Source organism: Astatotilapia calliptera, chromosome 2, assembly GCF_964374335.1.
Source record: "Astatotilapia calliptera chromosome 2, fAstCal68.1, whole genome shotgun sequence".
In the NCBI taxonomy this organism is placed as follows: domain Eukaryota; kingdom Metazoa; phylum Chordata; class Actinopteri; order Cichliformes; family Cichlidae; genus Astatotilapia; species Astatotilapia calliptera.
In genome coordinates, this window is record NC_137423.1 from 30,843,396 (window position 1) to 30,871,270 (window position 27,875).

General features: G+C 40.5%; 2 protein-coding genes across 39 annotated transcripts in view; both read left to right on the forward strand.

Moving 5' to 3' along the window:
- LOC113036849 (protocadherin gamma-C5-like) overlaps positions 1-27,875 on the forward strand; it is a 271,126-nt gene that overhangs the window by 199,320 nt on the left and 43,931 nt on the right. For 4 of the 38 annotated variants that reach the window (XM_026193501.2, XM_080288504.1, XM_080288549.1 and 1 more), the window contains exon 1: positions 5,980-8,759. The exons of 28 other annotated variants lie outside the window; for them this stretch is intronic. In XM_026193501.2, coding sequence (XP_026049286.2) covers positions 6,375-8,759 — 2,385 coding nt within the window. In that variant the 5' untranslated portion in view covers positions 5,980-6,374. Of the gene's footprint in view, positions 1-2,690; positions 5,795-5,979; positions 8,760-9,058; positions 11,610-21,310; positions 23,917-25,016; positions 27,660-27,875 lie in introns of those variants that run through there. 6 more of the 38 variants (XM_080288429.1, XM_080288450.1, XM_080288464.1 and 3 more) reach the window with 5 other exon arrangements.
- LOC145420058 (protocadherin gamma-A7-like) lies at positions 252-2,684 on the forward strand. The gene is made up of 2 exons (XM_080288813.1): positions 252-565; positions 1,853-2,684. Exons 1-2 carry the CDS (start codon positions 252-254, stop codon positions 2,682-2,684), a joined length of 1,146 nt encoding a protein of 381 aa, XP_080144939.1.

A 27,875-nucleotide genomic window follows, 5' to 3' on the forward strand; every position in this document is an offset into this window, starting at 1 on the left:
CTTCTTTGTTGCAGTTGTGGTATATTTTCTGCTGAGCCGCCTCTCCTTTTCGGTGTATTAGAGAAAAACGGCAGGACCGACCGCATTGTCTTCGTTTGTCAGGCGGATATGCACAAAGGCGACGCAAATTTTAACAATTTTCCTTCCGTTCTGAGGATTGTTTTTCTTCGTATTAATTGTGATTGTCTGTCTGCCATCCAAATGGATTTTTAGGAATCTTTCTTTTAATCTTAACGACCCACATACACAAAATGAGACGGCAAGTACAGCTGTTTATTTTACTTCTGGTTGTTTGTGATGCTTTCGGGCAGGTCAGTTACTCTGTTCCGGAGGAAATGGCGAAAGGTACCTTAGTTGGAAATATAGCTCAGGATTTAGGCTTAGATGTTAAAAGGCTAAAGCTGGGCAACGCTCGTGTTTATTCCGGTGATAGCAGAGAATACGTCGAGTTAAACGCCGAGAGAGGAGTCCTTCTAATCAGAGAGCGAATAGACAGAGAGGCGTTATGCGCTGACACGACGCCGTGCGCTGTGCATTTTCAGATTGTGTTAGAAAATCCTATGGAGTTTTACAGTGTTACAGTTGAAATAACAGATATTAATGATAATCCGCCAACGTTTGAAAAAAATGAAATTAAATTCATCATTAGTGAGTCTGCTGTTGTTGGGGCTAAATTTGATTTAGAAAGAGCTGTAGATTTGGATGTGGGTATAAACACTCTCCAAAGTTATGTCCTCAAACCAAGCGATAATTTTATGCTTAAATTGCACAACCAAGCTGACGGTACAAAAAATGTTGAAATGGTCTTACAAAAGCCCTTGGACAGAGAGAAAAATGATTTTATTGCGTTAGTGTTGACCGCTGTAGATGGAGGAGAGCCACAGATGTCAGGAACAATGCAGATTTTTATTTCAGTGTTAGACGTCAATGACAACGCACCCGTTTTTACGCAGCAGGTATACAAAGGCACTGTATCCGAAAATGCTACAAAAGGCACAACTGTGACTTCTGTTCGTGCTTCAGATGCTGATCATGGATTGAATGGCAAAATAACATATTCAATCACAAATACTTTGGATGACGTCAGACATATGTTTGAAATAAACGATGAAAACGGTGAAGTTAAATTGATTGGGCGGTTGGATTATGAAAAGAAAAGACATTTCCAAATCAATGTACGGGCAAGGGATAACGGAGGACTCACTGATTCTTGCAAAGTTATTGTCGATGTCGTTGATATAAATGACAATGAACCAACGATTAAAATTATGTCTAAATCAACAATTATATCAGAGAGTGCAAAGCCCAACACAGTTGTTACAATGATTAACATTCAAGACCCAGACTCAGATGAATATGGTAAAGTTCAATGTTTTATAAGTGATAATATTCCTTTCGTGTTGAAATCCACATCTAATAATTTCTATACCTTAGTAACAGACAGTGATTTAGACAGAGAGAGAGCCTCTGAGTATAACATCACTGTGACCTGCTCTGATGAGGGAGTGCCCTCCCTCTCCAGCAGCGTCACTCTCACCTTACAGATCTCAGACATTAATGATAACGCACCTGTTTTTGAGAGGAGCTCATATGAGGCCTACATTGTAGAAAACAATACACCAAGTCTCTCTATATTCACAGTCAAAGCAACAGACGCTGACTGGAACCAGAACGCCCGTGTTTCTTACATACTGGAGGACTCCTCCGTTAACGGAGTGCCAGTCTCCTCGTATGTGTCCGTTAGTGCTGATAGTGGAGTCATCCATGCAGTGCGCTCTTTTGACTACGAGCAGATCAAAGATTTCCACTTCCGCGTAAGAGCGCAGGATGGAGGCTCTCCTCCACTCAGCAGCAACGTGACCGTGAAAATAATGATCCAAGACCAGAACGACAACCCCCCTCAGGTTCTGTACCCAGTTCAGACTGGTGGATCTCTGGTGGCTGAAATGGTGCCTCGTTCAGCAGATGTGGGCTATCTGGTGACTAAAGTGGTGGCTGTTGATGTGGACTCTGGACAGAATGCCTGGCTCTCCTATAAACTGCAGAAAGCCACAGACAGGGCGCTGTTTGAAGTGGGCTTACAGAATGGAGAAATCAGAACTATCCGCCAAGTCACTGATAAAGATGCTGTCAAACAAAGACTGACTGTTATAGTGGAGGACAACGGACAGCCCTCTCGTTCTGCTACAGTCGTTGTTAACGTGGCGGTGGCGGACAGCTTCCCTGAAGTGCTGTCGGAGTTCACTGAGTTGACGCACGACAAGGAGTACAATGACAACCTGACTTTTTACTTAGTCTTGGCTCTGGCTGTAGTTTCCTTCCTCTTCATCACGTGTTTAGTGGTTATTATATCAGTCAAAATCTACAGGTGGAGACAGTCTCGCATCCTGTATCACTCCAACCTGCCTGTCATTCCATATTATCCACCACGTTACTCAGACACTTTGGGCACAGGGACTCTGCCACATGTGTACAACTACGAGGTGTGCAGGACGACTGACTCCAGAAAGAGTGACTGTAAGTTCGGCAGAGCTGGTAGTCAGAACGTGCTGATAATGGACCCCAGTTCTACAGGAACGATGCAGCGGATACAGAGTGAAAAGAGCATCCTGGATGAACCAGACTCTCCTCTGGAGGTTGGTTATTTTAGTTTCATTTCCGTAGCAAATGCAGGCCCGTTTTAATATGTAACGTGGTTGTGATTCTTTTTCCGTCTTCAGTCAGAACCATGGATAGAGATTACCTTTGTAACTTATTTCATAGATTTAACCTAAGGAGATTTTCGTTTTCATTTAAATTGTTTGTTGTTGTTTTTTATTTTGTTTGTTTGTTTTTAATGTCCAGCCTTTATATTGTTTCTAGTTCTCGGTATTGATTGTAATTTCAGGTATACAGAGTTTTATTGATGGAAACATATTATTCTCGCCTATTCTCACTCTAGGTTCAAAACATCTTTCAGTATTTGAAAACATTCTCATTTCTATCTCAATCACCTGTTCAAAATAGGCTCGCTCATTGCTCTTTCTTATTTAATGGAGATGGATTTCCTCATTCTAAGTTTTTTTTTTTATCGTATTAAAATCAGTCCTTATACAGCAATTTCATTTCTACCTAAACATTACTCTTCAGTTTTCATGAGTAATTCTTATGTATTTTTTACTTTGAACTCAGAGGGACGCTGTTGACCAGGATGTATCAGTTCGTCGCTGATGTGTAGTAGTACCTCCCATCATCTCCTTCTATTTTGTCGAGAAGCACAGCTCAGAGATTCAATAAAAAACCGTTTGTGGGAATGTAACCGAACGCAGATACATAAACCTTGGGCTTTCTGTTACGGATTTCTGTTCAGTTAACGTGAATCGGGACAAAGGGTTTACATATGGATATTTTGATGATGGCAGGAGTAACAGCGAGACGGCAAGTACTATTGTTCATTTCGGTCCTCTCCCTCAGTGCAGCTGTCGGACAGGTCAGCTACTCTATTCCTGAGGAAATGGCGAAAGGCTCTTTCGTTGGTAACATAGCTCAGGATTTAGGTTTAGACATCCAAAGACTGAAATCCGGCAGGGCTCGGGTTTTTACTCGAGACAACACAGCTTACATCGAGCTAAACAGCGAAAGGGGAATTCTCCTACTTAAAGAAAGGATAGACAGGGAGGCGCTGTGTGGACAAATGACGCCTTGCGCTTTACATTTTCAGATTTTATTAGAAAATCCGATGGAATTTTATAGTGTCACTGTTGAAATCACAGATATAAATGACAATCCTCCGACTTTCATCACTAACGAGGCACAATTTAATATAAGCGAATCTGCGCTGAGTGGCACAGCATTCGTTTTAGATCGGGCGACCGATCTTGATGTGGGCGAAAATAGTTTAAAAGCATATGCTCTTAAACCAAGTGATATATTTTCTCTGAAAATAAATAATCAGGGACAGGGTAGTAAAAACGTGGAGATGGTTCTGAATGCACCGCTGGACAGAGAGAGAAATGAACACCTACGTTTGGTTCTGACGGCGGTGGATGGTGGCGAGCCGCGGATGACTGGAACGATGCAGATTCACATTAATGTTTTAGACGCTAATGACAATGCTCCCGTTTTTACACAGCCCGTTTATAAAGCATTTATAAAGGAAAATGCACCAGTCGGAACTGTTGTAGGGACAGTTACTGCAACTGATGCAGATGACGGGTCTAATGGCAGAATAACTTATTCAATTTCAGCTATGCTAGATCATGCCTATGGTATTTTTGAAATCAATAAAAGAAGCGGTGAGGTCACTTTGATTGGAAAGGTTGACTATGAGAAAACCAGAACTTTTCAGATTAATATTCGAGCGAGTGATGACGGAGGTTTAAGTGGTTCATGCAAATTAATAGCTGATGTAATAGACACGAATGACAACCGCCCCGACATTCATATCATGTCTAAATCAAATGTTATATCAGAAGATGCGAAGCCTAACACCGTTGTAACAATGATAAATGTAGAAGATGCAGATTCATCAGAAAATGGAAAAGTGCAATGCGACATCAATGACAGTAATAGTTTCATATTGAAGTCAGTTTCAGAAAAATTCTATAGTTTGATGACAGACAGTGATTTAGACAGAGAGAGAGCCTCTGAGTATAACATCACTGTGACCTGCTCTGATGAGGGAGTGCCCTCCCTCTCCAGCAGCGTCACTCTCACCTTACAGATCTCAGACATTAATGATAACGCACCTCTCTTTGAGAGGAGCTCATATGAGGCCTACATTGTAGAAAACAACACACCAGGTCTCTCTATTTTCACAGTCAAAGCCACAGACGCTGACTGGAACCAGAATGCCCGTGTTTCTTACATACTGGAAGACTCCTCCGTTAACGGAGTGCCAGTCTCCTCGTATGTGTCCGTTAGTGCTGATAGTGGAGTCATCCATGCAGTGCGCTCTTTTGACTACGAGCAAATCAAAGACTTCCACTTCCGCGTAAGAGCACAGGATGGAGGCTCTCCTCCACTCAGCAGCAACGTGACTGTGAAAATAATGATCCAAGACCAGAACGACAACCCCCCTCAGGTTCTGTACCCAGTTCAGACTGGTGGCTCTCTGGTGGCTGAAATGGTTCCTCGTTCAGCAGATGTGGGCTATCTGGTGACTAAAGTGGTGGCTGTTGATGTGGACTCTGGACAGAATGCCTGGCTCTCCTATAAACTGCAGAAAGCCACAGACAGGGCGCTGTTTGAAGTGGGCTTACAGAATGGAGAAATCAGAACTATCCGCCAAGTCACTGATAAAGATGCTGTCAAGCAAAGACTGACTGTTATAGTGGAGGACAACGGGCAGCCCTCTCGTTCAGCTACAGTCATCGTTAACGTGGCGGTGGCGGACAGCTTCCCTGAAGTGCTGTCGGAGTTCACTGAGTTGACCCACGACAAGGAGTACAATGACAACCTGACTTTTTACTTAGTCTTGGCTCTGGCTGTAGTTTCCTTCCTCTTCATCACGTGTTTAGTGGTTATTATATCAGTCAAAATCTACAGGTGGAAACAGTCTCGCATCCTGTATCACTCCAACCTGCCTGTCATTCCATATTATCCACCACGTTACTCAGACACTTTGGGGACAGGGACTCTGCCACATGTGTACAATTACGAGGTGTGCAGGACGACTGACTCCAGAAAGAGTGACTGTAAGTTCGGCAGAGCTGGTAGTCAGAACGTGCTGATAATGGACCCCAGTTCTACAGGAACGATGCAGCGGATACAGAGTGAAAAGAGCATCCTGGATGAACCAGACTCTCCTCTGGAGGTTAGAATTTCCCAACCGTTCAAAATTAATATCAAGGAATTAATGCTTGTCATCTTATTTTCAGCACCTCGGATAGCGACATGATCTTTTTTTTTCATAGTAAAAGTAACTTACAGTTCATAATTTAACTGATTATTTCATGCAATCAATACAGCTCGAGGAATTCACGTCACACAATCTTGTAATTCAGATATCTGTATTACTTTGAGTAAAATTTTTGAACCGTAAACTCTTCGAATGTTTCCCATATAGTAAATGTTTAGTTTTCATGTTTAGTATATGTATGTTATTTCATTTTGAACATTTAAAATGCAATGATAGTTCATGAACTCAAAGTGCCGCTGTTGCCCAGTCCGTTTCTATTTTAACGGCGACTCTTGTACCTCCCATCATGCCTTTATTTTAGAGAGAGAAAGAGGGAGAAGCAACCCTCATTGTCTACAGTTTACTGGACACAGGACGTCGTGTCTCTTTTATGTTTTGGGAATATGATTGAAAATCAGCTTTAACCTCTTCATTTGGAATTAAAAATCAATCGCATCCATACCTGCTTGTCATCGGGATATCTTCAGAGGGAACAATGGGAGGGCAAGTACTGTTGTTTTTCTCGGTCCTCTCTCTCAGCTCGGTACTCGGACAGGTCAGCTACTCGATTCCTGAAGAAATGTCGAAAGGCTCTCTAGTTGGAAACATGGCAAAAGATTTCGGCTTAGATGTTAGACGATTAAAATCGGGTAAAGCTCGTATTTTTTCTCCAGACACCGATGAATATTTTGAGCTGAATAACGGTAGAGGAGTCCTCCTCATCAAGAATAGGGTCGACAGAGAGGCGCTCTGTGGGCAAACAACGCCTTGCGCTTTGCATTTTCAAATTATACTAGAAAATCCAATGGAATTTTACAGTGTGACAGTTGAGATAACAGATATTAACGATAACCCGCCGTCCTTTGAAAAGAATGACGTCAAATTTAAAATTAGCGAATCCGCCGTCCGTGGGGCTAAATTCATTTTAGATCGTGCCGTCGACCCTGATGTAGGCTTAAATGGACTGCAAACCTATAAACTTGAACCGTCAGGGAATTTTGTGGTTAAATTGCATGATCAGGCAGATGGAACGAATAACGTTGAAATGATCTTAGACAAACCTCTTGACAGAGAAAAACATGAACACTTGTCTCTGATACTGACGGCGCTGGATGGGGGAGAGCCGCAGATGACAGGAACAATGCAGATTCTAATCACTGTTTTAGACGTAAATGACAATGCTCCCGTCTTTACGCAGTCAATTTATGAAGCTTCGATAAGAGAAAATTTGGCAGTCGGAACTACTGTAATGAGAGTTACAGCAACAGATGCGGATCATGGGTCTAACGGTAGAATAACTTATTCAATTTCCAGTATATTAGACAATGCCCGTGGTTTATTTGAAGTAAACGGTGAAAGTGGTGAAATTCGGCTTATAGGAAATGTTGACTATGAAAAAGCTCGAACATTTCAGATAAACATTCGTGCAAGTGACGACGGAGGACTAGTTGACTCGTGTAAAGTGAAGATTGACGTGATTGATATGAATGACAATAAGCCTGATATTCATATCATGTCTAAATCGAATGTAATAACAGAAGACGCAAAGCCCGGTACTACGGTCACAATGATTCATGCTAAGGATGCAGATTCAGGTGAAAATGGAAAGGTCCAGTGCACAATGAATGAAAATATTCCTTTTGTGATGAAGTCTACAACCAGTGATTTCTATAGTTTGATGACAGACAGTGATTTAGACAGAGAGAGAGCCTCTGACTATAACATCACCGTGACCTGCTCTGATGAGGGAGTGCCCTCCCTCTCCAGCAGTGTCACTCTCACCTTACAGATCTCAGACGTTAATGATAACGCACCTGTCTTTGAGAGGAGCTCATATGAGGCCTACATTGTAGAAAACAACACACCGGGCCTCTCTATATTCACAGTCAAAGCCACGGACGTTGACTGGAACCAGAATGCCCGTGTTTCTTACATACTGGAAGACTCCTCCGTTAACGGAGTGCCAGTCTCCTCGTATGTGTCCGTTAGTGCTGATAGTGGAGTCATCCATGCAGTGCGCTCTTTTGACTACGAGCAGATCAAAGATTTCCACTTCCGCGTAAAAGCGCAGGATGGAGGCTCTCCTCCACTCAGCAGCAACGTGACTGTGAAAATAATGATCCGGGACCAGAACGACAACCCCCCTCAGGTTCTGTACCCAGTCCAGACTGGTGGCTCTCTGGTGGCTGAAATGGTGCCTCGTTCAGCAGATGTGGGCTATCTGGTGACTAAAGTGGTGGCTGTTGATGTGGACTCTGGACAGAATGCCTGGCTCTCCTATAAACTGCAGAAAGCCACAGACAGGGCGCTGTTTGAAGTGGGCTTACAGAATGGAGAAATCAGAACTATCCGCCAAGTCACTGATAAAGATGCTGTCAAACAAAGACTGACTGTTATAGTGGAGGACAACGGGCAGCCCTCTCGTTCAGCTACAGTTGTTGTTAACGTGGCAGTGGCGGACAGCTTCCCTGAAGTGCTGTCGGAGTTCACTGAGTTGACCCACGCCAAGGAGTACAATGACAACCTGACTTTTTACTTAGTCTTGGCTCTGGCTGTAGTTTCCTTCCTCTTCATCACGTGTTTAGTGGTTATTATATCAGTCAAAATCTACAGGTGGAGACAGTCTCGCATCCTGTATCACTCCAACCTGCCTGTCATTCCATATTATCCACCACGTTACTCAGACACTTTGGGAACAGGGACTCTTCCCCATGTTTACAATTACGAGGTGTGCAGGACGACTGACTCCAGAAAGAGTGACTGTAAGTTCGGCAGAGCTGGTAGTCAGAACGTGCTGATAATGGACCCCAGTTCTACAGGAACGATGCAGCGGATACAGAGTGAAAAGAGCATCCTGGATGAACCAGACTCTCCTCTAGAGGTTAGAATTATTATTACAATACTTTATATAATGTCCAGTACCTTGGACAGAGACACAACATCCGTCTATCTATCTATCTATCTATCTATCTATCTATCTATCTATCTATCTATCTATCTATCTATCTATCTATCTATCTATCTATCTATCTATCTATCTATCTATCTATCTATCTATCTATCTATCTATCTATCTATCTATCTATTTCTGCATTTCCCTTTTATGTCCCTAAGTGCCGCTGTTGGTTAGTATCACTAAAATCAGAGCTTTTTTTTCTAGTCGAGGTCCTCCCTCGCCATTCTGTTGCTTTATTCGGAGCTAGACTGACAAACCACACTCCCCGTACTCAGTTGTTAACTTGTGACCAAATATTTGGTCCGTTTTCCCACCGTGTTTTTTTTCTCTTTTCCTCATTCAGATATTGTGAACAATTTCGTCACTATGGGTGTTTTTTGTTATTTCGCCGAAAAGAAAATTGCTTCATTGTTGCCGCTGCTTGTCTGCATCTGCGTCGCAGAAATGGCTGTCGGTCAGGTCCGTTATTCTATACCAGAGGAGATGGCGACGGGCTCTGTTGTCGGGAATATAATTCAAGATCTAGGTTTGGATATTAAGCGATTGAAATCTGGGCGTGCTAGGATATTTACCGAGGACGACAGTGAGTACATTGGTCTGAATTCAGAAAAAGGGACTTTAGTAGTGGCTAAAAGGATAGACAGGGAAGAATTATGCAAGCAAGTGTCTCCGTGCTCTCTTCATTTCCAAATAATCCTTGAAAATCCAATGGAGCTACACAGAATCGATGTAGAGATTTTAGATATCAATGACAACGCTCCGTATTTTTCCAAGAAGGAATACAATTTCCAGGTTATTGAATCTGCCTCACCGGGGGCTCGTTATTCCTTAGAGAGTGCCAGTGACCCCGATGTAGCAATGAACACCATTCAAACGTACAAACTCAACCCTTCAGATAATTTCAAACTGAACGTTGTATCTCTTCCCGATGGTACAAAATATATTGAAATGGTTCTTCACACATCTCTTGATAGAGAAAAACAAGAAGAGCATAAATTAACTCTGACAGCATTTGATGGAGGTAATCCTCAGAAATCGGGTTCAGTCAAAATAAACGTCATTGTTCTGGATGCTAACGACAATGCGCCAGTATTCAGCCAGTCCGTTTACAGGGTTACCGTTCCTGAAAACGCACCGAAGGGCGCCGTTATTTTAAGAGTCAGTGCCTCTGATAATGATAAGGGAACAAATGAAGAGATAACATTTTCGTTCTCACAGCATACCAGCAGTGCATCTTCCCTGTTTATTATAGACCCCCACAGCGGAGAAATAAGTGTAACTGGTGTTTTAGATTATGAAAAAGCTAAACATTATGAAATAAACATTGAAGCCACGGACAAAGGGGGCCTTACAGACACAAGCAAGGTGCTAATTGAAGTGACCGACCTAAATGATAATGCCCCTATAATTAGCATCATTTCCCTCTCCAATGCAATACCAGAAGATTCCCCTCTAAATACCGTCATAGCAATGATCAATATTAAAGATTTGGACTCGGGTAAAAATAGTCATGTTAGGTGTTATATTAGCCAAGATTTGCCTTTCAAAATCAAGTCCTCCGCACCTAATTTCTATAGTCTGATATCTGACGATATTTTGGATCGTGAAACAGTACCAGAATATAATATAACTATTACAGCAGTAGATGAGGGTTCCCCGCCTTTTTCCACAAACAAGAGTATTAATTTAAGAATATCGGACGTAAATGACCACGCACCAACGTTCCCGCAACAGTTTTTGACCGCTTTCGTCAATGAAAATAATTCACCTGGTATGTCACTCCTCACCGTCAAAGCCAGCGACATGGACTATGGAAGCAATGCGCGCATTTCGTATTTTCTTGAGGATAGTCAGCTGAATGGGATGTCAGCTTCTGCTTATTTTTCAGTGAATGTAGAGCGGGGGGAGATAGTTGCTGTGCGCTCCTTCGACTATGAGCAAACAAAAGAGTTCCATATTCGCGTAAAAGCGCAGGATGGAGGCTCTCCTCCACTCAGCAGCAACGTGACTGTGAAAATAATGATCCAAGACCAGAACGACAACCCCCCTCAGGTTCTGTACCCAGTCCAGACTGGTGGCTCTCTGGTGGCTGAAATGGTGCCTCGTTCAGCAGATGTGGGCTATCTGGTGACGAAAGTGGTGGCTGTTGATGTGGACTCTGGACAGAATGCCTGGCTCTCCTACAAACTGCAGAAAGCCACAGACAGGGCGCTGTTTGAAGTGGGCTTACAGAATGGAGAAATCAGAACTATCCGCCAAGTCACTGATAAAGATGCTGTAAAGCAAAGACTGACTGTTATAGTGGAGGACAACGGGCAGCCCTCTCGTTCTGCTACAGTCATTGTTAACGTGGCAGTGGCGGACAGCTTCCCTGAAGTGCTGTCGGAGTTCACTGAGTTGACGCACGACAAGGAGTACAATGACAACCTGACTTTTTACTTAGTCTTGGCTCTGGCTGTAGTTTCCTTCCTCTTCATCACGTGTTTAGTGGTTATTATATCAGTCAGAATCTACAGGTGGAGACGCGAGAGGTTGTTTTATAAATCCAGCGGGAATCTTCCTGTTATTCCATACTATCCTCCCCTTTACGCAGACGTAAGCGGCACCGGTACGCTGAAGCAGGGGTTCAGTTATGAGGTCTATGGTACTACTGACTCTCGAATGAGTGATGTGAAGAACTCCCGACCCTTCAGCCAAAGCACTATGAGTATTGACCAAAGTGCTACCAGGACAGTTCAAAGGCATAAAACCGAGTCAGAGAATATACCCACGGAGGTGAGGTCATAAATTCCTGAAAATCTATATTCACACACACACACACACACACACACACACACACACACACACACACACACACACACACACACACACACACACACACACACACATATATATATATATACACACACACACACACACACACATTAGTTAGGTCACTGATTAGTCATTATTTTTATTATCTCATACTGTATTTATGTCATCAAGTCTACTCAGTTTCAGTCCTTACTGTTCCAAAAGTAGTCTGCAGGTATCTATCTAAGTTAAGATTATAGACAGTTGTTCAGGGGTATAAAAATTAAAAAAATGCAATAGGATGGTTCAGAAAATGTGAATTTAAAACTATACTGAATAAATTAGTTCATTAGTTCCCACCACAACTTACTATTTAGACATGCTTAACGGTGGATTTTTTTTTCTTTTCTTTTTTTTCTTGACTGGTATAGTCTACAAGCCTAAACAGATACTTTTCAGTTATTTTGAAAATGAATCAGTATTTTTTGTTACTGCACATTCTCTTATGCTGATTCATGCTCGGTACAAAGGGTGTACTTTTGTCTTTGCTTTATGGCACTACAGTCATCTTATTGAATTAGTATTTCCATCTTGTTTTCATTGTTTCTTTATCATATTAATTATTTGTTAAATTTGTCATATAGTAGTGCTGGCTAATGTTTGCCTCATCTTGCAGTGAAACTTGATGTTATGTGCTGACGAAACACATAACAATGTGCTTTCCATGTTGAGACCTCTTACTCTGAAAAATGCAAAGAGGAGTTATAATGTGCTGTATGACTATCAGAGATAGTCTTCTTACTATCTTGCCATAGTAAAATAAAAATAATTCAGGGCTTCATCCCTGCTAAAGCTTTGCTACAGATTGCTCTCACTGCGAAAAACACAACCATGCAGTGGACTACTTTTCAGTGACCTAGTTCCCTTCATAACAGTTTACAGGCGTGGGTTTTGGGCTGCACATGTTACAGCAGCAGTTGTGATTGCAATACAAAAGCCAGGGTGGAATTCCTCTTGAATATAACAAAGTTAGTTCATTCAATTCAATAAATATGGTCAAAGAATGATACAGTGTTTTGGGGTTTAACTGTTTAAAATGTACTGTAGGTGTAAAGGGAACAGTCACAGTTTATCCCAAGGAGGTTGAGAGGAGATGGAGAGAAAGAGAGAGGCAGGAGGGGGAAGGGAAGAAGCACGTGGTAACCGGCACAGTCTCATCATCCTCTGTGCAGCATTTGTGTTTGTGAAGCACAGCAGCCATTTTGGTCTGCAGCCCTCTTTGTCTGCTGTAAAAAGGTGAAAATAGAAAACTGAAACTATTATGTCAGGCTACATTTAAGTGCACTGTAAGTAACACAGACAGAGAGACTGAAGTATGTAGAAAAAATAAGTAGAAAACCAGCAAAACCATAAAGCTAGAGATAAATGTTGTATAACAAACAACTAGAGGCTGAATCTGACTGAACAACAAATGCAGTTACACAGGACAACTGAACTAAATTATATTGAAATCTAATTAATCTGTAATTAATTATTCAGTATCTTGTGAGCATTACATAGCAACTGAGTGGATTTTCTTCTTTCCACATCATCCTCTGTAAGTTTTTTTTTTTTTTTAATATGAAAGCTCTGTGCTGTTTTGGCACAAATAACCCTGTTTTTATTGCAGCGCCTGTCATGAGAAAAATAATAACTGACTTTTCTTTTTTCCACATTTGGTGAAAATTAGACTTCACTTTAGATGTAAGGTTCATAGTGCTTATTTTTTAAATATTCTGGTTATTGCATGAGTGGTGACTTACTATTGGCATAACGTAATTAAAGATAATCCTTCAGCAGTTCTGTTTGTTTCATGTTCTCCACTTTTGAATGAAAGTTGTGGATCTTTATTGTCTGGTGTCTATAGTCTGTTTTGTTTTAAATATATATTGTTATTTATATATACTTATATCTTGAGGTCAGGGTTTGTGCATATAAAAATCCAAGTTCAAAAATCTCAAACCATGAGGTTAATTGTGTTAACCCACATACCCTCTGGAAGCAGTCTGCCATTATTATACGCCTACATCTGTGTCTGCTTTACCTGTTTTTAACTGTCTTTACTCCATTATGTCTTTCCTGTTTATGCTGGTGGCATTTTTTACTGAGTGCCATAAATTCTTTTGTCTCCTTAGGGGTCAAAGCTCACAGAAATGTCTTTGCAACCACTTAAATCATTCAACGAGTTTTATACCATTTACTAAATCCGTATGTTCTTTTATCCTTCTCCTTTTTAAGAACCCTCCCTTGAAGCTGCCATCAGCCATTTTAGAACCTTCAAACCTACACAAACCCTTGGTTATTACTTTGTTAAACTTCCTACTAGCCACAAAACTTTAATCACATGCAGAAGCTCTTGGTTCCCACAGATCTAAACTGTTTCTATGTGTCCTGACTTCCTTGCCAGGCTGTCTGGTGAGCAGCTGTGTGCTCATGTTTATGCCTCTGGGGGCTATCAACACATTGTGTGTTGTCTTTGAAGATGAGGATGTATATATTTAAGTCCCCTGTTGTATTTTTTTTACAGTATTGGCCAGATAGCTGAGATATTGGGGACTTATAAGTATGTCATAATATCTTTTGGGCAGACAGTGTAATATATTGAACATGATACTAACAGGGAAAAGATAAAAGCTACAGATCTCTCAAAAATAATGCTTAAAAAACCCAGTGTGGTCTGTCCCTGTGGGAGAGTTCATTTATTGCTTCATGGAAGTATACACCTTTAAAATTTGCAGTATATGGGTAAGAAATTTGAGAAAATATATTAAAAAGCAAGCACACATAAAGTGTACATATATTTATTTTAACCATTCAAATTTAATTATTAACTTAAGTTAAAGTGGTGTGAAATTGTAGCTGGACGCCACTCTTTATCAGTTATTCTGTCTACAGCACTCTTTCATTTTCCTCCTGATCTCGTTTTCTGCATCCCTCCCCTCCCCCTCTCCAGCTGCACCACTCTGCTGCAGAGAGAGGAAAAAAAGACACACAGAGAAAGGGAGAGGAAGATTGCTAAATGTAGGACATTTTGTCCAGTCTATAAAAAGGAATAACAAACCATTGGGTGTCTTTTCATCTCTGTGTTTGGCTGCTATGTTTGTGACAAGAAGAAAAATCTCTTTTGTCCCACTTTTCTGCCAATTTCCAAGAGATTTGTTTGTACCCAGCAGTCTATAAATGTCTGCTTTATCTGAACATGTTATGAGTGTGAATGTGCACGTGTGTGAGAGCATCATTTCCCATCTCCTCTTCTGCTGGCTATTCATCCTCCATATTGTTTTTCTAGCTCCTTTTTTTGCTATCCCTGTTAGGCTGCAGGAAGCAGGGTGGGATGCAAGTAAAGGAGGTGGGATGTGTTACCATAGCAACAAGCTGACTCACGGGCAGGACTGTACCATTTTTTATGATGCCACAGGGGTTCAGCAGCAGATGTACCCTCTGGTACTTACTGGCTTTTTAGATTTGTGGCTAGAATGAGGAAAGGAAACACCCCTGTTATGGGAAAATAGGTGCAGCATCCTCAGACCTTGGGTGGCTAATGATGGAGAAAGGGGAGGGAGATTGGGCTGTCATGGCTGTTTGTGATATTTTTTCTAATCTGTGCTACCCTGTGTGTTTTCTCACAACCCGTTTCAGCAAAATGTTGTCTCTGATGACTGTAATTCAACTGTGAATGACCCACTGAATGACCTGATTTCTATTTTATTTTTTTTGTATGGCTTTTTAAAAGGAACAACAGCATTTTGGTGTCCTTTTGTCATTTCTTTGTGCACTGGCTGAGCTGTTTTGTGTTTCTAAGCAACACTGATCATGTATTACTTCCTGAAATGTGTTCATATGCATAAATGGCAAGGTTATATAATGTACAGTTTAATGTATAATCCCAGTGTAATGAAAAGCAGTTTATGCTTTGCTTTGTCTTAGAAGCTCAGAGCTCCCCCACTAAGATACTCATCACACATGTCAGATGTGACAAACATGGGGCACAGTGCAAAGAATCTCATTAATATGGCATGGATTTAGCTCGCCATCGCCTTGAGGCCCTCTGCTGTTGTTATGGGGGTAGTGGCAGTTTTTCCACCAGTGCAGTGGTGTGATTTGATTCCTTTGACCTATTATCCCTCAGTAATGATCACACTGGTGTTCCTATTTGGGCTAAAATGGTTGTTGTAGTATCCAAGCATGTATGTGCTTCTGTTGAAAGAGGTTAGCTGATTGTTTTACCTGTAAATTGTTTCATGAATACTGATCAAAATGGATATTTTAGCTAAAACTGCTGTGACAATGGTCTGTTTACTGTTATTACATATCCAACAGAGATTATTTTTATGTTATATCACCTGATTTATTTTCTGTTTTTTACAATAGTATCATCTGTTTTGGTTTTGATTTTTGTTAAACTAACAATATATATATACTTTAAGATTGTATCTGTGAATATCCCTTCTCTCTCCTTCACTTTCATACTCACATTGGATCTTTTTATTAATACATACTTCAGACTCTGAGTATTAGATTGATACCATGTTCCAGTCTTTTATCATTTAAGGTTACAGCCTCCTTAATGCTTAATACTGTTTGAAAATACGGCACTTATTTTTATACATTTTTAAGATGGTATGAGGAAAACTTGTATCATGCTTTGTATTTGTTTTCTTTTTTCTGTCTTTTGATGTTTGGTACAGTACATTGTGATGAGCATTTAATCATATCATTACTTCCCGTGTAGAAATTTAATAGTTTGTGCACACACAGAGCAGATAACACAGTCTATCTGAATAAATAGTTATTACACTGTTATTCACTGCACATCATTATAACACCAGTTTATAGTTAGTTAGTTAGTACGATTAGTACTTTATGACTCACCACACAATCTTTTCACCCTGTTTTTTTTGTTTTTTTTGGTTTTTTTTTTGTAATGGTAAGTATGCTGGTTACCGTTCTCCCCACAGCCAAACTCTGGATAAAGACACCAGTCTAACTGATATCTTGTCTCTCTTGTTTTTCTCTTTCATGTTTTCTTTCCACTCATTGCGCTGCGCTGTTCCTGTTTCCTACCTCAATCCTGTCAAATCATGACTCACCAAATAAGGTAAGAAATATTTTTTATTCTTCTTGTACACTATTGCCATCAAAGACATACATCAGTGCAAATTATTCTGATTAAACAAGCAGGACAGAGTACTGATGCACTCACACAGGCACATCTTTTCAATCACATACAAAAACAGACTTTAAACACAAAATGTAACAATAACTTATTTTGCTGCAGTGTCCAAACACCACATAAGCAGATAATCATTCTTTGTTTGTTTGTTTTTGGGGTTTTTTACAAGCAACACATCTCTTTGCATACCTCACAAAACATTTACCTCCACTGATTCAATCAGGCATCCATGGATGTGGCTTTTGTGACATCTGAGCACGTGTGACGGTGTGACTGGTTTATTGCTTAAGTAGGTTATCAATAAAACATAATTTGATTGTTGACTGGGGGCAAACACTTAATTACATTAATGCGCTCATAATTTAAGATCTCACTATAGATTAGTAAGCCATCAGCTCCGTTATAGATTTTAAAGGCCTCAAAGTGTTTTACATTTAAATAGGATATTTGTGTAAGCTCAGTATCTCTCACTGTAAACAAGTTAATTTGGTTTAAGGAATGTATTAGCAGGGAAGACCAGCTGCTACAGATCTCATGCCAGAATGAAGGTGCACGGATTATGCTGTCCAGTACCAAGAACTTTAGTTACTGGATTGATACTCTGGACCATCAACCACTATATAAATAAGAAACCATTGCATCATAGTGATTAAATAGGATATTGCAATCCAAATGATGAAGTATAGCTCAAGTAATAGGACAATAACCTACTAATGATAGCAATGTCTGTCTGTTTAGAATGATCAATTATCACTAGCTTGTTTTCAGTATTCTATTACCAGAAATTCACTCAAACTTAGTTAGGAGATATCAAAATAAAGATCAATAAACTGTTCTGCTGATTCAGCGCCTGGAGTGGGTGTATTGGATTTTATTTCATGAGGTGTCCTGTTTATGTTGCATTACACAGATAGGTATGGCTTTTATCAAGCCTGCCTTATCCTCCTAGGACCTGGCGTCCACATATTTGGACAACACATTTTGGGTTATTTAGACCAAAATACTCAATTTTGCTCCACAAGGGTCTGATATTCACTTATGAGGACATTATATTGCTGCTGTTCGATCGAAATTTCATACGAATATCCTCATATGTGGATCTAATTTTTCCTAGAAACAAAAATCAGGTAAAAAAAAAATATCTGGTAATTCTTTGTCTTTACATTCATCAGGTCCCAATCAGCCCAAATAGCGAAGAGAAATTAAAATTGCATCCCATGAAAGAGTTCGGGTCTTAGGAGGTTATAGAACGCAGGCTTGCCTCTCTTCTGATATAGAAGAGGGTCCAAAGTAAGAGAAATATGCCACAGGGTCACAAACTGTTCCCGCCAAAAGGACTATAAAGTTGTCACAACACCTGCCTACAAATAATTAAAGGTGCTGCTTTACAGTAATGGTATTTACATGACTTAATGCATTAAAAAGCATTATTTTTTTCATGTGGGGTCACATGATCTATCAGAGGGGCATGAATTAATAATATACTCACATATCTCTAAATGTCAGAACAATGCACTGATCAATACAACATGTAAAGGATTTTAGTCATGATTTCTAAATATTAATCATGTTCAAGTCTTCTTTGTTGTCAAATCTGCAGTTGATGGCATGAGTAAAAACAATTCAGCAGCAAATATCTGCATTTATTAATAATCTAGTTAATGTAATCCTGATTAACAAAGGATGAATAAAAATAATATGGTGTTTTAAGAGTGATTATTTAAAAATGGAAAATGGTCTCAGAAACCTGAATATACTGGGCTTTAATAGAATGTGTCTGCAACTCTAAGTATAGAGAAGTTCTGCAATAAGTATAAAAACATACAGTATCATGTTTTGACATAAGGAGAAGTGCCTTGGAAGATTCCACAGATGTATATTATTCACATTTGGTGATTTTTACTTTTTAAAAGTGTAAAGAAATGTTCATATATGTACATCTGAAACTACTATTGAAAATTACATATTATAGTGAACTCCAACTAAACAAAAAAAAAACTTTGCATTAAAAACATTTAAGTTCTCAAATAAAAATAAAAACTACACTTCTGAAATAAAACAACTGAGCAGATGTCAGTGTTTTTCTTTTTGTTAAGTTTTTGTTTTTGTTGAAATTTGTCATTACAGTCCGAGATGCATGTGCTTTTTTAAGACTTTGTACATCTACATGCCAGTGAGTCAACTACCTTCAAAAAGTGTTGTATTATATTTGTAATAGTTGTTCTGAATAGCTTAAATCATACCTCTGTTAAATGCCCTCCATATTATTATACTTCAGAAGACTAAAAGTAAGAATGAAGCTACTGAGAACTAAGCTTAAATCTTAAGCTTAAATCAGTAAACAATAAACTGAAAGGAGAAACTTTGGAAACTAACGTAAAATAAATGGAATTGAAAACTTGAACTTTATTTCATTAAGCTACAGTTAGTTAATGTAGATTCATAGTAGTAGGTATACTACTACTGTCATTAGTCTTTCACTGGTATTATTTAATGAAACCTGAGGTAATATTTCCATATTTATATAGTGACTATATAGGAGAGTATCCAGCTTTCCATCCTGTGTGTGATGTAGAAACTGATCCATTGATCAGCATTAGCTGTGTACTGTGTGCTGGACAGTGAACACATGGAATATGGGGATTTTTAAGAGTGATTTCATTTGCAGAACTTTGCTTCCAGTTGTGTAAATCACAATTTCACTTTTAATAAATGTCCTTGCAGATTTGATTCAATAACTTGAATTTACTAGCAGCTTAATACCAACCACAATAATTTAACTTTTGTTGAACAAGAACTGGTTTCAGAATTTTTAAGTTATCTTATGTCTCCGAGCCTTGGTTTTGCCCCATGACTAAATACCATAATATTAATATAACATTTAATACTTTATGTGGCCAGATATTTTTTAAATAAACATCTAACCATACATTTTAAGCTTTTTATTTTACTGTTCTTTCACCTTTTATGTTTATGTTTACATTTATTTATTTATATAGGACATTTTATTACAACAGTAGTGTTAGCCAAAGTGCTGTACAAAGATACAAATTACAGGTTAAAATGACTTAAAATATTGATACTAAGTGACAAGTATCAGATAACATCAATGCCAAATAACAGTTAGCCAAAAAACACACACACATGTAGATAATGTGTGCCGTAAACACACATTATCTACATGTGTGTTTACAGCAGTAAAATTTCATGGGTTGTGCTTGTGACGCAGTCTAGTCCTGTGTATTTTTGTGTACAGCTGAAAAAAATATCGAGTAGGCTGAGGTTTTATTTTCCAGGCCCGTCTTCAGTGGGAGCCTTGTAAGCTGGCTGTCTCTTCAGCAGCATGCAGCAGCAGCAGTTGGCCGCCTGTGTGGCGCTGTCCACACTAGTGGTGCTGAAAATAGCTCCAAAGAGCTCCCCCTCCTCCTTCTCTCTCACACTGACTCTCTACATCTCCCTCTGTCGCCCACTTCTTATTAGAGAACACGACTACTTCCAATACTACAGCTTTACTCTTTCTTGTTTTTCGTATCGTACTTTAGGTATTTTTAATTGATGTGTTTGCAGTTTTTGTTAATTAATGTCGGCGTTTTGTACAATATTTAATATTGAGGGTTGTATTTTAAGCGCATAATGGCTATTTTCATTAAAGGGATGGCGCACATAGATGGGGATGTCTATAAAAATCTCTAAAATTATTTGTGAATAGTTTTAAGTGTAGTATGAGTGTAGCATGATGCTCGCTCTCTATTAGTGTGTGTGAGAGAGAGAGGATCAGGCTGTGTTCATGTGGTGAGACAGAGAGAGAGAGAGCGGCTTCCCACGTCATCAACGCTCCCCTCCCCTCGCACTTGCTCTACCGACCTCCATACGGGTATTTTACGTTGGCTGCCGTCAGAATTATTTCTCTGAGGCGTGAGTTACTGTCTGCAGGCTGCACTAGCTTGCTCTGGCCACAGGAAGGCAACGAAGAGCCTTGTCTGCCACAAAAGCTAGTGCATGCAGGCAGGTACATACAGGCAAGATGATTAACAAGAGTAAGATACATGTATCAATGGATTAATGCAAATCATTAAATTAATAATTTTGAAGTGATCACTCACTGAGTAGCTCCGATGACGCTATACATATTCATCTATCAGCTTTTAATAATAGCATAAAAAGATAGAAATATAATCACTGGATTATGTAGAATTATATTTATAGCCCCCAAAAAACATTTTTAAGATGACTGCAGATGCTGGATATACGGTTTCATTCATAGTAACTAACGATGTTTGATAATGTGTTTAATAATGGGAAATTCGATTATTTTTTTGTGGCTCTTGCTTTTGCGTCACTCCTTTGAAGATGTTCAGTGATGCCATGATTGGTGGAAATAGCTGTACTGCTCCCACCAATGAAATCCCGAGCTGTACAAAGAGATCTACTCCGTCTCACCGAGTAGCATCACCCTCTTAACCGTTACAATGTTCTGCACTGGAGGGGGAGGATGCATATCCAGACACAAAGCATGACTTTCACTGTTATGTCTGAGGACGCATCTACCTTGGATTATAAACCTTCTATACTTAATCGGTCGAAAAGTTGGGACTGGAGTGAAAAGATATGGGATATACTGAACGTGAAATGATGTGGAACAGATTACCGACATGGCAGGTGTTTTTGTGGTGGCATCATTTCTTTCTTTTATGGACTACAATAGACGGACAGACTCGCTACAGCATACCAGAAGAACTGAAACAGGGCTCTGTGGTAGGAAATATAGCCAAAGATTTGGGTTTGGTTGTGTCTGAACTGCATAGGCGTAAATTGCGGTTAACCTCGGAAGCTGGTAAGCAGTATTTTAGTGTGGACTTGGGGAAGGGAGAACTGGTGGTCACCGATAGAATAGATAGGGAGGAAATGTGTGGGCAAAAACCATCGTGTTTATTGCCTCTGGAACTAGTTATTGATAACCCTCTACAGCTGCACAGAGTCGAAATTGAAATACAGGACACCAATGATAATTCTCCTAGTTTTCTTACAAAAGAAAAGGTGGTAAAAATTGCAGAGCTGGTAAATCCAGGTGCTCGATTTCCTTTAGAAAGTGCGCAGGATCCCGATGTCGGCGTTAATTCTGTGCGTTCTTACATGCTAACCAAAAACGACAATTTCAAACTGACTGTTAAAAATCACAAGGACGGAAGGAAGATCCCTGAATTAGTGCTTGAAAAACCTCTTGATCGAGAAAAGATGCCTGTACATAATCTCATCCTCACCGCTGTAGATGGTGGAGATCCGGTGCGTTCAGGGACATCTGAAATTACAGTTATAGTACTTGACATCAATGACAATGCGCCCCAGTTTGAAAAACAAGTGTATGAGACTAATGTTAGTGAGAAAGCAACACCCGGGACTGAAATACTGCACGTTAAGGCCACGGATGTAGACGAAGGAGTGAATGGAGAAATCGAATATTTTTTTGCAGAACAAACATCGGATTTGATTTTATCGTTATTTGCCATTGAATCTTCTACTGGAACTATAGTTGTTAGAGGAAATTTAGACCATGAAACAAACTCTTTACATAGATTTGATATTACTGCCAAAGACAAAGGAAATCCTCAGATGTATGGGCACTGTGGGATCGAAATTAAAATACTTGACATTAACGACAATAATCCTGAAATCATTGTTACATCTTTAACATCGCCTGTTCCAGAAGACTCTGCAGTAGGGACAGTTATTGCATTAATAAGTGCAAAAGACCCAGATTCTGGTGACAATGGCAAAGTTTTACTGACCTTATCCCCCAAATCTCCCTTTAAGTTAAACCCTTCCGTTTCTAACCATTATTCATTAGTGACAAATGGGCGACTTGACCGTGAAAAAAACGCCCAATATAGAGTTAAAATAAGTGCTTCTGACTCAGGAAACCCCGCATTAACAAGTGAAAAAATAATACTCGTTGAATTGTCAGATGTAAATGACAACCCACCAATTTTCTCCAAGCCCTCTTATCTCATTTATGTAAAAGAAAACCATCCTCCTGGGAAAATTTTGTGCTCTGTGTCCGCAACTGATCCTGATGCCGGTGAAAACGCAAAGGTCTCTTACTCTATACTGGACTCTAAAGTGCAGGATGTTTCTGTCTCATCGTATGTTTACATTAACTCAGATAACGGCAGCATCTACAGCATGCACTCGTTCGACTATGAGAAACTGAAGGTGTTTCAGATTCAGGTCCAGGCAAAGGATCAGGGCTCTCCGTCTCTCAGCAGCAACGCCACTGTCCATGTTTTTATCCTGGACCAGAACGACAATGCCCCCGCTGTTATTTACCCCTCCTCCGCTGCCATGGGCTCCCTCTCTCATCAGAGGATGCCTCGCTCCGCGAAAGCGGGTCACCTGGTTACCAAGGTGACAGCCGTGGACGCTGACTCGGGCCATAACGCCTGGATCTCCTACAGACTGGCGGAGGCCACAGACGCCTCTCTCTTCACCGTCAATCTGTACACAGGGGAGGTGAGGACTAAACGCGCTGTGTCCGAGCAAGACGACTCCTCTCAGAGGTTGCTTATAGAGATCAAGGACGACGGGGAACCGATCCAGTCCTCCACAGTCACGGTGTCCATCATACTGGAGGACGGCCTCCATGAGCCCATCTCAGACCTCCGACATAAAGCGGCCGAGCCCAGCAAGAAAACTGGGAGAATCACCCTTTATTTGATTCTCTCTCTGGCCTCGGTGTCCGTGCTGTCTCTGGTCACTTTCCTCATCTTAGCGGTTAAATGCATCAGGAACAGCAGGAGCAGCAGCACGTGCTGCATGAGACGGACTGACTCTGATGATTACAAGAACCCCAACAGAAACCTGCAAATTCAGCTCAACACTGATGGACCTATAAAATACGTGGAGGTCCTGGGAGGAGACATGCTGTCTCAGAGTCAGTCCTTCAGGTCCTGTATGTCTCCAATGTCAGAGTACAGCGATTTCACTCTGATTAAACCCAGCAGCACCACAGACTTTAAGGAGGTGATCAGTGTTCTGGATGCGTCTTTACCCGACAGCACCTGGACCTTTGAGAGCCAGCAGGTGAGCATAGAGTATTAAAAGATGTGATAAGTAAAAATTTGAAATATCACTGAATTTAAGTTAAGTTTTGAATGAGTAAATAGCTTCTTGTAAACTTATAGACTGTACCAAATATTGTAGAAAACCAACGGTGATTTGTTTTTTCAGTCTACTAGCAACATTAGATGTAGGCTATGAGTTCTTTTGAACAGAATATGGATAATGCAAATCTAATATTCGTGGTTAGAGTAAACTCTTTCAATAAACCCTTAACAGTGCACAAAATCTCTTCCAAATTGTTCGACGCTTATTGGAATGCATGCCCTGTTTGAAACACAAATACATTTTACACGTGGCACATGTGGTACAGACATGCAGTTAAATGGGATGCCCATTAATTACACATCTTCCACTGAATATCGTTGACTGGATTAATTGATAATGGAATAGTAGAAAAGCAACGGTGATTTTCTTTTTCAATCTACTGGCAATGTTAGATGTAGGCTCAGAGTTCTTTTGAGCACAAATATAGATAACAAAACGCAAGCGAGCAGATAACAATATATTTTAAGGTTTCCATAATTAAATTTTTATTCCCATCTATTATTCGTTGTTAAAGTCTTTCAATAAACCTGGAACAGTGCACAAAGGCACTTCCAAATAGTTCAGCACCACGAAGGTGGACAGCGACTCTTACTGGAACGCAAGCTCTGTTTAAAAAAAAAAGAATGCAGTTAAATGGGATGTCTATCGAATAAATGTCTTTCTCTAAATTATTTTATGGGATTAATTAATTAGGTTATTGTGAGGGAAAATGTTATTCTTATATTAAGTTTATAAGACTGGCTTTGTTTTTTCATTCTTACATCCAGTCATTCATCCAGTTATTCATTCATTGATGATATCGCATGCTTGCTTTACATTCTGTCAAGTCCAGTAATTCGTGATTATTGCCTGTGATCAAAGTGAATCCACAGAGAGAGAGAGGACAGATGCTGTGACATGAAGAGTGTCGATCGGGTTCCTTCTTATTGGATGACAGAGGTGGATGATGCGCACCAATAGGATTCAGAACTGTACAAAGCAATCTAGTCCCTGCCCCCATTCATTCTCGGTACTCGAACACTTACAATGAAGAGAGGCAGAGGACTGAAGGAGTAATGCGCTCATTTTTTATAATGTTACGGTTTTATATGTGTCCTCAATAATAAGTGGGAATGGTTCTATGGGAATCATACCTGCGATGATGGATTTACGAATTTTTCAGTGCATTATGTCAATTGGAATTAATCTTTTATAACGGACCAAGGATGACAAAGAGAAAGGGATGTCGAGACTGGAGATGGCTGGCTCTTTGGTGGCATCATTTCTTTCTCTTGTGGAGTACAATAGACGGACAAACTCGTTACAGCATCACAGAGGAACTAAAACAGGGCTCTGTGGTAGGAAATCTTGCCAAAGATCTGGGTTTAGGAGTATCTGAAATTTTTGACCGTAAGCTGCGCGTCGCCTCCGAGGCTGGTGAGCAGTATTTCAGCGTGGATGCGGGGAAGGGCGAGCTCGTGGTGAATGACAGAATAGACAGAGAGGCTTTATGTGGACAAAGCGCCAGCTGTGTGTTACCTCTGCAGGTTGTAATTGAAGACCCGCTACAACTTTTTCGAGTTGAAGTCGATATTCAAGACATTAATGATAATGCACCGAAATTTCCATCGAATGAAATTACATTGGAAATTGCAGAATCGACAGTTGTGGGGGTTCATTTTCCACTAGAAAGCGCAATAGATCCAGATGTTGGCAGTAATTCCCTGAAGTCATATACTCTTAGTAAAGACGAATGTTTTAGTATTAGAGTGAAAGAGGTTGCTGGTGGAAGGAAGGTCCCTGAATTGATTTTAGCAAAAGTTTTAGACAGAGAAAAGAAGGCTGTTCACAAGCTTCTTTTGACCGCTCTGGATGGAGGAAGCCCGGTAAGATCTGGGACTGCACAGATAACTATTAGTGTTCTTGACATTAACGATAATGTTCCCGCTTTCGAAAAAACGTCATATAAAGTATCTGTTAGTGAAAATGCTGTAGAAGGTGCGTTAATAGTACAAACAAAAGCGACAGACATGGATGATGGCCAAAACGGTGAGATTGAATATTCGTTTGGAGCACACACATCAGATGCAATGATGTCTATTTTCATTATCGATCATATATCTGGAACCATATTTCTTAAAGGAAAGTTAGATTTCGAAGCAAATGCAAATTATGAATTAGACATAAGTGCGAAAGATAAAGGCACTCCGAGAATGGAGGGGCATTGTACTGTTCATGTGGAAGTTATAGACGTCAATGACAACGCGCCAGAAATTATGCTTACCTCTCATCCTAAGCCGGTGCGAGAAGACTCCCCAAATGGAACAGTCGTGGCATTAATCAGTGCAAGAGATCTTGACTCTGGTGATAATGGTAAAGTAATATTACAGCTCCCTAAAACCTCTCAATTTGCCCTGAAACCTTCTTTTTCCCATAATTACGCACTGGTTACCAGCGGTCCTTTAGACCGAGAAAAAGTCTCGGAATATAATATAGAAATTACAGCCACTGATTCAGGCTCTCCTCCTCTGTCCAGTAAGAAAATCATACCTGTCACTGTCACTGATGTTAATGACAACCCTCCTGTATTCACTCAACGAAATTATAATGTGTATTTAAAAGAGAATGGAGTGCCAGGCTCTATCCTGTACTCAATATCAGCATCTGACCTGGATTTTGGTGAAAACGCAAAGGTCTCTTACTCTATACTGGACTCTAAAGTGCAGGACGTTTCTGTCTCATCGTATGTTTACATTAACTCAGATAACGGCAGCATCTACAGCATGCACTCGTTTGACTATGAGAAACTGAAGGTGTTTCAGATTCAGGTCCAGGCAAAGGATCAGGGCTCTCCGTCTCTCAGCAGCAACGCCACTGTCCATGTTTTTATCCTGGACCAGAACGACAATGCCCCCGCTGTTATTTACCCCTCCTCCGCTGCCATGGGCTCCCTCTCTCATCAGAGGATGCCTCGCTCCGCGAAAGCGGGTCACCTGGTTACCAAGGTGACGGCCGTGGACGCTGACTCGGGCCATAACGCCTGGATCTCCTACAGACTGGCGGAGGCCACAGACGCCTCTCTCTTCACTGTCAATCTGTACACAGGGGAGGTGAGGACTAAACGCGCTGTGTCCGAGCAGGACGACTCCTCTCAGAGGCTGCTTATAGAGATCAAGGACGACGGGGAACCGATCCAGTCCTCCACAGTCACGGTGTCCATCATACTGGAGGACGGCCTCCATGAGCCCATCTCAGACCTCCGACATAAAGCGGCCGAGCCCAGCAAGAAAACTGGGAGAATCACCCTTTATTTGATTCTCTCTCTGGCCTCGGTGTCCGTGCTGTCTCTGGTCACTTTCCTCATCTTAGCGGTTAAATGCATCAGGAACAGCAGGAGCAGCAGTACGTGCTGCATGAGACGGACTGACTCTGATGATTACAAGAACCCAAACAGAAACCTGCAAATTCAGCTCAACACTGATGGACCTATAAAGTACGTGGAGGTCCTGGGAGGAGACATGCTGTCTCAGAGTCAGTCCTTCAGGTCCTGTATGTCTCCAATGTCAGAGTACAGCGATTTCACTCTGATTAAACCCAGCAGCACCACAGACTTTAAGGAGGTGATCAGTGTCCTGGATGCGTCTTTACCCGACAGCACCTGGACCTTTGAGAGCCAGCAGGTGAGAAGAAAATGAAATACTTTTTTCTCATAATCTTTAAAACCTCACCATTTGAAGTCTGTACCATCAAAGCAGTTGATTTGATATGATGTTTTAAGTGGTTCAAAGAAAAATCGTATGCTTATATATTTGTCATGATAATTTTTTTTTTCTTCACAAGACTGAAATACAAGCACATTCTTTAGACAGAGCTGTCTGAGTATTATGCACATATCG